Source organism: Pangasianodon hypophthalmus, chromosome 19 (assembly GCF_027358585.1).
Source record: "Pangasianodon hypophthalmus isolate fPanHyp1 chromosome 19, fPanHyp1.pri, whole genome shotgun sequence".
NCBI classification, from domain to species: domain Eukaryota; kingdom Metazoa; phylum Chordata; class Actinopteri; order Siluriformes; family Pangasiidae; genus Pangasianodon; species Pangasianodon hypophthalmus.
In genome coordinates this window covers 4,296,157-4,308,548 of record NC_069728.1, presented here as the reverse complement: position 1 = coordinate 4,308,548, position 12,392 = coordinate 4,296,157, and the positions used below count along the sequence as shown (strand labels likewise).

The following is a 12,392-nucleotide window of genomic DNA, read 5'->3' as shown; positions in this document are numbered from 1 at the left end:
ATGAACATATTGAACATTAACAGATTTTGCAGAGTCATACGGCTAACTTTAAGTTCAAACTGTACACCTTTATAACTGAAATTAAGATCCACGTTAGCAAAGCTAAGACACAGACTCAACAACAGACCTTTTTGTTAAGTTATTAGAAGCATACATCATGTCTTGTGTGGTTTTCTGCTTCATGTGCCAGAAGTGCTGTTTTGTATAAAAAAAAAAAATCCTGTTTTCGTGTTTGATGTTCCAAATGTTTTTTTTTTTATTACTATTAAATTTCTTTACAACATATTAAATGCTTTATTGTCATCAGTTTTACCTGTGTAAGTTTGACAGACATTTGTTTGGTGACAGTTGCATGGGTGATGGATTTATCTGACCTATAACAATGTTGTCAAACAAACAAAAATGTCCAAATTACTACAAGGTGAAAACACCTTCTCTCTTTCCTCATTTAATTTAATTAAATTCATAAAATAATTTACTTAATAAGCATGTGTCTATTAAGGCTTAAAAAAAAATCTCTGTCTTTCTGCTATAGTTCAGTGTCTAAAAGAGGAACATAAAAGGACAGATAACGGAAAGAGGAAAATGACTGAAATGAATGTGTTTCTCAGGCGGAGGTTGGCCCATCTTGAAAAGTTTCCGCTAGAAGGGTGAGATAAAGAAGACTTCTGGCTAGGCTCATCAGCACACTGTGCACAACTTCTAACCTCACATGAATAAATATCTCAGTCTGAGAAAGAGTTTAAAATAGATCCATGGCTTAATTCACATAAACAAAGCTGCACTGAAATAGCACTTGAAATGCCAGAGTCTATTCTTGAAGCAAAACTGACATGTAAGTGGCTTTAACTTCAGCATGATTAACACTGAAAATGAAACCGAACTCTCAAAACGAATGGAGAAGAAGTACCACTATGTTCTGTACAGACTGAGTATTACAGTGTGCAATTGGCTAGTTCTCAGATTATTTTCACCTGTTGAACTCTGTAAAACAACAACATTAATAAAAAAAGAATGTACTGAATGAACACTGTAGCTGGAGTAACATACACAAAAGTGATGTTTCACCACTCATACCACTCTTATAACACATCTAGTGGCTTTTACTGTTTGCAGTAGGCAAAATACATAATCTAGAAGCTAGAAACTCAGCCATAAACGGGGCCTTTTCCACTTATACAAACCAGAAAATTATAAGAGACTCCATTAATCACAAAATATTGTTGGCTTTCATCACATAGCTACACACTCGTATGCAATATTCAATTGTGAATCTGTGCATTTCTTAAGAACAAGGTATTTTAGTCAATTAGGTCATGTCAATTTCCTGTGGTTAGTTTTATTTCACATGTCAAATGATTCCCCTGACCACATGGTTGGTCATACTGGCACCAGCAATCACTGTTTACTTCCTGTTTCTAGAGTCAAAGGTCACAGAGACTGAGCTCTGGAGAACCATCTGAAGCTCCTCCCACTTTTCCATCTATGTCTTCATGGTTGCTCCCAAGTCCACTCGCAGTGTCGCTGAGATCACTTCCTGACAGGCTCAAGCGTGCACCCCGTCCTTGACTTCTTACTTCTGGGGCTAAATGCAGATTGAAACAACCAAGTGATTAAACGATGATTAAAGTGATCACAGAAGGCCATCATTGCTGCTTATAATAAGTAAGAAATAAAACAAGATAAAGCATGCTGGTACAGGAAAATAATCAACAACAGGGTTGTGTGATGAGAAAGCTGAATATTTTCCTATTCGTTTTCTATAAAAGCACATCCCACAGTGTTTTATTCTTCTTATACCACAGCAGGTTTCTAAAGCTAAGCATTTTTATTTACTAAAAAACATCATACTTTTCATCCATTCAGTTACATTTAATGCTGTGGAATGTCCGTGAAAACAAGTTAGTTCATGTTATCACTTGTTATAGCAGCTACATATAAACACTTGTTCTCTGACCAGCCTCTTTTTTTCTACTGAAGTTACTAAACCAAAAAAAAAAAAAAAAAAAAAAAAATAGCAGCTCAGCAACTCAGTCCTGAAGACTCTTCCCAAGTCTAAAAACTTAAAGTTACAGCTTATCTCTGACTGTTACAAAGCACTGACACTGGAGACTCCTTCCAAAATTGCTATATGAACATCTTTTCACTGAAAACTTCAACATATCAACTATTAGACATGTATTTTTTTTTTTCATTCTGTTTATGTAAAATGTCTGCCATACCAATCTCTGTGTAGGTTGTTGCTTAAAAAACGATAACGTATTACAAAAAGCACATTAATATAAACCTGTGATTTGCCTACTCTCAGAGCCGTGCTGTTATAGAAAATTAATCAACCCCTTCGAAATTTCAACAGTGCAGTGGTATAATATCAGTTACCATCTTTTATCGCCGGTCAGGTATGTATCAATTTTAAACTTTGGAGGAAATGGCAGGAAACTAACTAAGAAGCAAATCTCCCACAGGAAACACAAAGCTGTGGGCTGAGCCTTTACAACAATCCACTGCAAAGAGCTATAACAACACTGTGTGTGTGTGTGTGTGTGTGTGTGTGTGTGTGTGCGTCCCAGTTCTGAATGGTCAGTATGGGAGTCTTATTCCCATCGCAAATATGGCAGCTCACGAGATGAGCAAACAGGAAATTGTCTTCCCCTGTCTCCTTGCACTAAACCCCCCCCCCGAGGGTTACAAAACAGAATCACACAACACTAGTGTGTGTGTGTGTGTGTGTGTGTGTGTGTGTGTGTGTGTGTGTGTGCGCGTGTTGGTTGTAGTTAAGTAAATCTGGATTCTAAAGTAATATACTTACTTACTGCACTTACGTTACGATTATTACAAGTATTATAAAAACATCAGCTTGTGAATGAGTGTGTGTGGCTATGTGTACACATGCCAGATTAATACTGAATGTAATAACCATATATTAATAAAACTATGTCTGTACTGCATATTCAAAACAAATCGCCTTTCTCTTCTATATGTTCTCCGTTTCTCTAAGCCATTGAGAACATGACAGAGACACAGTGAGTCCAAATTATATATACATACTAAATACATTCCCTTCCTGCCACTCGTCTATAGCTACTTCGCTCTTGGCTTGATCAGTGTTATTTGAGGGTTTAGTATCATTTTGTTACAGAAAATGTCAGAGTGTGTGTGAGTGTGTGTGTGTGTGTGTGTGTGTGTGTATTTCCTCATAGGTGAGTAACAAAGCACAATCAGTTGAGATTCCTGCATCAACTCACATACATAAGACTAAGATTAAGAGTGTGGGATAAGGTAGAGGTGTGTGTCCTTGTGTATATTATACCTATGAGTGAATTGTGTGTGTGTGTGTGTGTGTGTGTGTAGTAGTGTCGAACCTGATTCCCCAAGCCACGATGTGTCCAGGTCATCTGAGCTTATGTCTCCGAGACTGGGGGTGGGGCTCAATTCATCATCTGAGTCTGACAAAAACCGTCTCCGAGGACTCATCTCCACAGCAACCGCTGCCTCCAAAGGATCTTGGGAAAGACAACAGCAGGTAAAAATGAAGACTGCAAAAGGACAGGGAGGAGACACAAAAGTATACAGGTGTGTGTTTGTTACTTGACTTCCGCGGCCTTTCTGCAGGTGTGTCGAGTCTGTCTCTCGAAATTAGGCCTCTCACTTCATCCTTCAATCCAGATATTGTAAGTCTAAATCATGTAGATACAGGTCAAGAGCTTCAGTTAATGTTCCTATCAGACATCAGAATGGGGAAAAAGTGTGATCTCAGTGACTTTGACCATGTCATGGTTGTTGGTGCCAGATGGCCTGGTTTGAGAATCTCAGAAACTGCTGATGATCTGGGATGTTTCATGCAACAGTCTCAAGAGTTTACACAGAATGGTGTCTAAAACAAAGAGACATCCACTGAGCAGCAGTTATTCAGGCAGAAACAGCTTGTTGATGAGAGAGGACAGAGGAGAATGGCCAGATTAGAGTCGAGCTGACAGGAAGTCTATAGTAACTCAAATAACCACTCTTTACAACCGTGGTGAGCAGAAAAGCATCTCAGAACGCACATCAAATCTTGAGGCGGATGTACTACAGCAACAGAAGACCACATCAGGTTCCACTCCTGTCAGCTAACAACAGGAATCTGAGGCTACAGTGGGCACAGACTCACTGAAACTGGACGGATAAAAACTGGACAAATGTCATCTGGTCTGATTAATTTCAATTTCAGATGCAACATGCAGATTCTAGGGTCAGAATCTGGCATCAACAGCATGAATCCATGGTTCTTATTCAACAGTTCAGGCTGGTGTTGGCCATGTAATGGTGTGGAGAATGTTTTCTTGGCATTCATTGGCGCACTACAAATTTCCCATCTCATAATGAGCACAAGCCCTTTAAAAGCACAAATCGTCTCACACTGGTTTCATGAACATGACACTGAGTTCAGTGTGCATCAACGGCCTCCCGAGTCACCAGAACAGAATGCAGCAGAGCACCTTTGGGTCGTGGTAGAATGAGAGATTCGCAGCATGAATGTGCAGCAGACAAATGAGTCAACATGGACCAGAATCTCAAAGGCATGTTTCCAACATCTTGCAGAATCCATGACATGAAGAACTGAGGCTGTTCTGAGAGCAAAGGGAGGCCCTACCCAGTAATAGTCTAGTGTTTCTCATAAAGTGGCTGGTGAATGTACTGTATAATAAAAACAATGTCAGTGTCAGTTAAAGCCAAGTCTCAGGTCAGCAGCTCTCAAGCCCAAGTTGAGTATAATTTACATCCCGCTCAGGTACAAGCTCCCTTAACTGCTACTCAAGGTCATCGTGAACTGTTCCTATGGAAAGGAAGTGGGAGTCTGGCTTCCTTAAATAATTGTAGTAGACTGTTCTAGCATAGTAATGTTATTTAATGCCAGAATATGCGAATTCAGTAAAATGTCAGGTCAAAGTCTGACACTCGTATCACAAATAATTCAAGTTCAAGTCATGAAACTCAAGACTTATGTAGGACTTCTTTCTTGGTGCATGCATACCTGAGATCTCTCACGTCTTGCTGTGTGTGCTGATACTGTGAGACGATCCTGGAAAGTTCAAAGCCATGTGTGCGGTAAGAATCGGTGACGGTTTCCAGTGTCTGTACAAAGAACCAACTGTTATACAGCTTCATCACCACAAGGACAAACAAGGTTACTGATCAGAGTAGAGACCATTACACACACACACACTACGTCTGAAAATGTCATTCAGCGACAACGCATCATTTTTTTTAAACGCAAACCAAGTTTGATTTCTTTTCTTTTCTTTTTTTAAACAAAAAGTGACTGAACAGTTAACAACTTATAGGAAAACTCCACCCTGAAGCACAGGAAATATATTTATATTGAAATATTTTGTGATGAGCTTAGCGATTCTGGTGTTAATTTGTTGGTTAACGCTGTATTTACGTGGACGTAAAGTTCCAGAGTGCAATGCAGCTATATGACAAAGTTACACTGTATTACGGCAGAGACTCGGTTCGGCTAGTTAGCATGATCGCTGACTGCGGTATTAGCATCACAGTTCACACTTTAGAGCAGAGTGTACGCATGAGGAGGTGAGAGAGCAGGACAGACTAAAGGATTAAAGCACCAAAATGAAATCTTGTTAATAAAAGACGCTTATACTTAAAAAAAATAATAATAATACTGTGAACTCAGAATTTCATTTAAAAAATACTTATTGGACAACATTAAAGAGCATGTGTGAATTATAAAGTTTAATATGCAAATTGTTCAGGGTGGATTTTACCTCTAAAATATCATTCACATGCACATTTTCTCCACATTATGCAGTCAGGGTTTACTGCTGGGTGCCTGCATTTCCAGCAGTTCTGGGGTCACAGTGCTGGGTTACATACAGAAATATGTCCAGAAACAGTTACTACAGAGTTTTAATGTACTGATGGAGTTCACGGTACTTGACATCGCACTGACTCGTGTGTCTTTGCCATATGGTAAGTGAATAAAATGCATTTATTTTGGTGCACAAAGGCCACCTAAAACAGCTCAAAATCAGTTCTTAATTAAAGTGTGTTTACTTATGTTTAATCAGTATAACACTGATGTGGTAGAGTCAATACCTTGCAGCTGCGCTCGCACTGCCTCCTCATTTCCCTTGCTTCAGACTGCTGTTGGTACATATCCTCCTCATGCCTCACTTAAGTCACACACACACACACACACACACACACACACATATAGAGTAGTGCCATGTATGTCACATTACACAAACTCCATTACAACACACATGCTGGAAAAACAATCCGTGAGTAAATACAATCGATTCATACCCTCTATTATGAAAGACAATAAATGAAAATGAAATATTGAAATACTATTTTATGTAATTTTTAACAGTGCACATTTATTGAGAATGTTTGAGCTAAACTCACTCAGCTTGCTTTTGAGCAGGTCTACCTCTCTCCTGAGCTGTTCCACCTCCTCCCTGCACAGTTTAGAGCTGAAACTGAAGCCACACACACACACACCGAGGCCATTACACACAACACCCATCCATAACCTAATATTATATTCCATTATAGTCTGAAAAAAATCCCTCACTGCCTTAGAATTCTCACGCTCTCACCCAATGCGACTGACCTTTCCTCCCTGTTGCCTAGAGACGTGGCCCTGTCGATGTGCCCTCTAAGGGCGCTCAGCTCCCGTCCCACTTCCCTTTTCCATTGCTCCAGCCGCATCTCCACCGCGGGGACCTTCTCTCCGTCCATGTCCTGCTTCCGTTCTCTCTCCTTCTCCCGGTCCTCCAGTCTCTCCCGAAGCCTCCTCACCTCCTCTGGAAGTGACGCAAATACTGACGTACTCGGGTGTGTGTTTTAGGACCAAAAGGTTATATTATTTTATAGTCGTGTTAACAAAAGCAAACCTAAGATGTCACTGCATAAGTAACTACTCGACACCCGAAAGCTTTTTAACCTTTGGTATAAAGAAAAATCTACAGAAGGATGAAAAAGACTTCTAGCAGCAATGCAAAAGAAAGCACAGTCATGTGACGAGAAGAGTGAGGTTTAAAAGCAGAGAGTGAATATTCACCTTGCAGCGTCTGTATTTGTCTTTGTTGAGCATCTCTTTCTCTCTCCACTGACCGCAGGTTCTGCGTTAAGGCCTCAATTGTCTGAATAACAACAATATGTTAATGAGAGATTGTGAACTAGGCATTATTAGGATAATCAGTACCCAAATTATGCAGCTATCATGCTCTCTTACACACACAGACTAGGGGTCGCACAGACTAATCAACAAACACAGTCATTATTTTCTGCTGTAGGGAGCTGACTAGTCAGGGGTAAAACTAGTGAGGCAGATGGTAAAGAGATGCAGGCAGACTACAGAAACCAGAATAAATGTAATTTGTTAGTCTGAAAATATTTGAGACTAGATGAAACCATCTCTACAGTCAACTGTACAAGACCACGTCTTTTATTCGCTCTATTGTCATCCTTTAAAGCTGAATAAAATTGAAATAAAATCCTTGCACTCTGGAATTGCGAAAGAGCTGCAGGTTGCACGTCACTGTCCAATCCTGCTCAGGCAGTTTAGAGTCAGATTAGTGTTGCATGCCAGCTCAGAGGTTGATCCAGACACTTTTTCAGTTGATGCCAGAGTTGAACTTGAAAACTCCCTGCTGTAGAGACAAGGCACACGGGTGGATGATCTGGCGTCTCAGCCGAAATCGTTGATTCTGAAACTGAGAGTGCACACCATGCTGTACACTCTCAGTTTCAGAATTAACAATTTCAGCTGAGACGCCAGATCGTCCACCTGTGTGCATTTTAAAAATTCTTACATCCTTAAAAACTGTACTAGTGTAACATCCGTCCATCTTCCATACTGCTTATCCTACACAGGGTCAACAACTTGTTTATGAAAATTAAAGTTGTTGAGACTAGGGACACGGTGACAAGGGACTAAAGAATTTATACAGATGATAAAATGTTTGTGATAAAATGTCCTTAAATAAAATAAAATAAAAATAATAATGTGCTGTGGTATGCTATTATACAGTGACTAATTAAATTACTGATACGATTAGGAGTGTGAATCTCCCCCTTTCAGATGATACGATGTCTCACATATCGATATATAACAAACGACACGATAAAAATCATACAGTTAAACAAGTAACGATTCGATACACTTCCACTTGATACTAACATTTATCCGATGTAATTTGGTTCAGTATGATTCAGTTCAGTTAAATTTGGAGCCTAATAGTGTAACACGATACACAGATTTATTGTTTTACACATTTACTGCACTGGAAATTTTATTTGTAGTCTGTGTATGCTTGTTACCTGAAGTGCATTTAGATGCATTAATTTTTTCTGCATAAATAAAACAGCCTGAAAACAGCGATGTCCTGAAACAATGATTAGTCGACGCCTAATCGACTGATACGTTGCTGTGGGCAGCAGTTGGATAGTCATGGTGGCGGAAAACCATCGAGGCAGTTTGCTTTAACTATAAAAAAAAGTATCTGTTTGAGTAAATTTTTGAATTACTGGTCAGAAATTGGCAGTCGTGCAACCCCTAACACACACAGACACACAGACAGACAGATGGTGAGTGTGTTGCGTGATTTTGACCTGGCGCTGGTTATGAAGCTGGTCCTGTACAGCTGCCAGATCTGTCCACTGAACAGCACCGCTAAGACGTACAGGAGGGTCCAAACCCGTAGCATGACTCAGATCTCTCACTGGATACACATCTATAAGAGCAAAGGAGAAAGAACGAGATACTACATTAAGGTTGACTCACAAACCAATCATAAATATTAAAATCTATTAAAACGGAATTACCTTCTCTTTCTCTGGAAAGCCTTCCAGGAAAAGCAAGGCGTTCCTTACAAGATAAAGCACAAGAGATCACGTTTTATTTGTCTGAAATAAAATGTGCTTGTGATCATAACCTTGACATCAACCTGAATTTTGATGCAAGGTGACTCCTAGTGGCCAAAGCTCCACAATATACATAATAAACTGTTGTGTAGAAAGTTTTTTTTTTCTTTTGCAGCATGCACTGGTGAATGAATAAAAAAAGCACATGTAACCCACAGTATATCGTCAGCCTGCTATACTGCTAGACTAAATGAATGTTCTTACACGTATTTTTGCAACACTGCCATCAGCTGCTGAGATAATGTGACTCAACTGATTATCCCAGTTCATTCTGGTAGCCTGTAATATACATAATAAGAAAATTTTTTAAATAATTACATTTATACATACCGTCACATATTCTCTAAATGATAAGTACAGTGCCAGTAGATCAAACAACATCGAGCAGTTGCTAATATTACAAGTGATTTATGTTTTCTTATATCTATGCTGTCTGATGGAAATGTAAATCCTAACAGTGTGAGAATAACAATGATAATGAAATAGTTTCTCACCGCTTCATAGGAAAATAATTTTCTTTCATAATTGTAAAACACTTTCCTTCAGTTAAGACCATGAACTTTGTTAGTTTTAAGATTTACTGTATCGTTTATGTTTGCCAGAAAAAAAAGAGAAGATATTTTGATAATATTTTGATGCCAAAACTAACAAACAGGGAATACTAAAAAAATTGTATGGTATTTATGGCATGTTGTAATTTGTTAAATTAACCCAGTTGGACAGAAACACAGAGATCAAAACGTAATTTTAGACACATTTCCATACAGTGGATATAAAAAGTCTACACAATCTTGTTAAAATGGCAGGGATTCTGATGTAAAAATCAATGTGATATAGCAACCAACAAAATTCAACTGAAAATAAAATAGAAATATTTTGCGGGGCGGGAGAATTAATCAACCACATTCAAACTCATGTTCAGAAGTAATGATCACACAGCCGTCATCAGTGAAGTGATTGTGATTAACACCAATTAAAGATCAGCTGTTTCTGTAGGATTTTCTTGACATCTTCTTGGTTCCATCCGACTGCTGAAGCCACAGTCCGCAAAAAGCTTATAGAAAATGTACAGGATCTCATTGTGGTAAGGTATCAATCACGAGATGGGTACAGAAGAATTTCCAAAACATTAGATGTACCAAGGAACACCATGAAGGCCATCATCAACAAATAAAAAAAATGGAGCATCACAGTGACATCACCAAAAACAGGACTTCTCTCAAAATTGATGAAAGGACAGGACAAAAACGTACCAGGGAGGCTGCCAAGAGGCCTACAGCAATATTAAAGGTGCTGCAGGAATATCTGGCAAATACTGATTACTCTCTGCATGTGACAATCTCTCATATTCTTCACATGTCTGGGCTATGGGGTAGGGTGGCTAGACAAAAGCTCTTTCTCACAAAAAACATCCAAGCCCTAAAAATCACCCCAAGCCATGTGGCAAAATGTGTTATAGTCTGATGTTAATGAGATTACAGCAGAGCTTTCTGGGCATAATTCTAAAAGACATGTTTAGTGCAGTTTATCACCCAGAGAACAATATACCCACAGTGAAGCACGGTGGTGGCAGCATCATGCTATGAAGCTGTGCGCAGGAGATCCCCTCACAAATTTATAGATCTGGAGCATTTTTGCAAGGAAGAGTGGAATAAAATTCAAGATGTGCGGAGTTGGTAGACTCTTACCCAAAAAACACTGAGTGCTGTATTACAAGCAAAAGGTGCTTTAACAAAGTATTAGTTAAGGGATGTGTGCACTTATATAACCAGGTTATTGTTTGTTTTTGACTTGAATTTTTGGTTGATATAACACGTTAAAGGTGGGGAAAAAAAGATCTGACATGATTTATTTTGGTTTCATTTTTTCCCATCACAAAAGCCTGAAGTTTTAATAAGGGTGTGTAGACTTTATATCCATGTAGCCATGTCTAAACACAGTGTAAACAGTCAGTAAAGCTAGCCACTGTTTTACTGAGACGCTACAAATTAGGGCTATGATATGACAGTTTGCTAAAGTAGGACAAATCGTGAGATCACAGCAGCTTTTTGCTAATTAAAACATTATTTATTGGAGCTACTCGAATGTAGTATTACACCAGAGCTGACTGCTGCTACACTGGCTAGTTAACCGTTAGTTAGCTAAACTTGATGACACTCTAAAGTATTAAAAAATAAGCACTGACTGTTTCCTTCCGAACATTTACATAAACTAAGTTATATACGATTACAACCAGCAGGCAGTAATGAAACCAGACCTGAAAACAACACCGAAAAACCGTCATCTGAAATGAAAGCTCATTACCTTACAGCACTGCTAATTTTTAAACCGTGGAGCCTTCGTGACGTCATGACGTCATCGCGTCAGGAGGCGTAGAAAGAATGACGCGCCAAAAGCGCCGCCATGTTGGTGAGGGCGACCTTACAGACCGCCCCAAATGAGCTTAATTGATCTCGGAGTTTTTGTTTTTGTTTTTTTTTTCCCCGAAAATGTCGACATACTGTGTAGCAGTTGGATATTTAAAAAAATATAATTGACACTTCAAAACAAGAAAAGAAAGAAACAGGAGAAAGCTTTTCATTTAATGAGGAGTTTTATGCAGGAGATAAAAAAAAAGCTGTTTGGCCTCTCTTTATAACTCGACGTAAAGGCTTAGCTAATGCTGGGCAGGTGTAAAAGTTGTGTCAAAGTTGTTTGAAAATGCAAAATGAGAACTGCATTCAGCCGTGGAATTGTTTTATTAATTCGTATAATGTAGTGTCGACTTCCGTGACTTTTATTTTGAACTGCCGTCACGGCACAGAGCCGCATGTGGACTAGTATTATGCAATCGGCCAATCAGATTACCTTCACACCTAATAATAATAATAATAATTTTAGAGCACTTTCTTTAACTTGGTAGCTCATAGTGCTATAAAATTAATTGAAGTTAAAATGATACAAATATATATATATATATATATATATATATATATATATATATATATATATATATAAATAATTTTAATTTTAATATATAGTAAAAAAATTAAATGTAGTAAAACTAATATCTAATAATGTCTAATACATAAAAAGCAACATGACTTTTTTTTTAAAAAACATGGAGGTTTTGGAAACTGAACATTTCTTAAGTCGCTGTTGACATTTTGTTGTGTTTATCATGTTGTAACTAAGCAACCCTGATGTGCCTGTAATGTTAACTTTCGCTTACATCATGTTACTTAATGAATCTGTAATAAACATGTTGCTGGTATTTTTACAGGAAGCTTGCAGTCTGTGATTTCAGGTGATCTTTGTGTTGCTGATTCTTGTTGTATGGATTTATAAGCAGAAATCTATAACATCTGTAACTAAACAAGTTTGTAAAAGATAACTGCACATAAAGCGAATTGCATGCGATTTTTTAACATTTATTTTTAATTATAATTGACCGGCATCTCTCTACAAACCTGCAGTAC

At 38.3% G+C, this 12,392-nt stretch overlaps 1 protein-coding gene across 2 annotated transcripts; it reads right to left on the bottom strand.

Moving 5' to 3' along the window:
• Positions 1 to 198: 198 nt before the first annotated feature.
• LOC113546823 (coiled-coil domain-containing protein 18) lies at positions 199 to 11,328 on the bottom strand. 2 transcript variants are annotated; one of them, XM_034313657.2, is made up of 12 exons: positions 11,239 to 11,328; positions 9,139 to 9,213; positions 8,836 to 8,878; positions 8,623 to 8,744; positions 7,070 to 7,151; positions 6,620 to 6,812; positions 6,412 to 6,485; positions 6,100 to 6,176; positions 5,015 to 5,115; positions 3,589 to 3,677; positions 3,363 to 3,503; positions 199 to 1,585 (listed from the first exon to the last, which is right to left on the bottom strand). In XM_034313657.2, the coding sequence occupies exons 2-12, from the start codon at positions 9,202 to 9,204 to the stop codon at positions 1,425 to 1,427; spliced, it is 1,149 nt and encodes a 382-aa protein (XP_034169548.2). In that variant the 5' UTR covers positions 9,205 to 9,213; positions 11,239 to 11,328; the 3' UTR covers positions 199 to 1,424. The 2 variants fall into 2 exon arrangements, with proteins under 2 accessions (XP_034169548.2, XP_026802700.3); XM_026946899.3 differs by having other exon boundaries at positions 11,192 to 11,259.
• Positions 11,329 to 12,392: the final 1,064 nt, after the last annotated feature.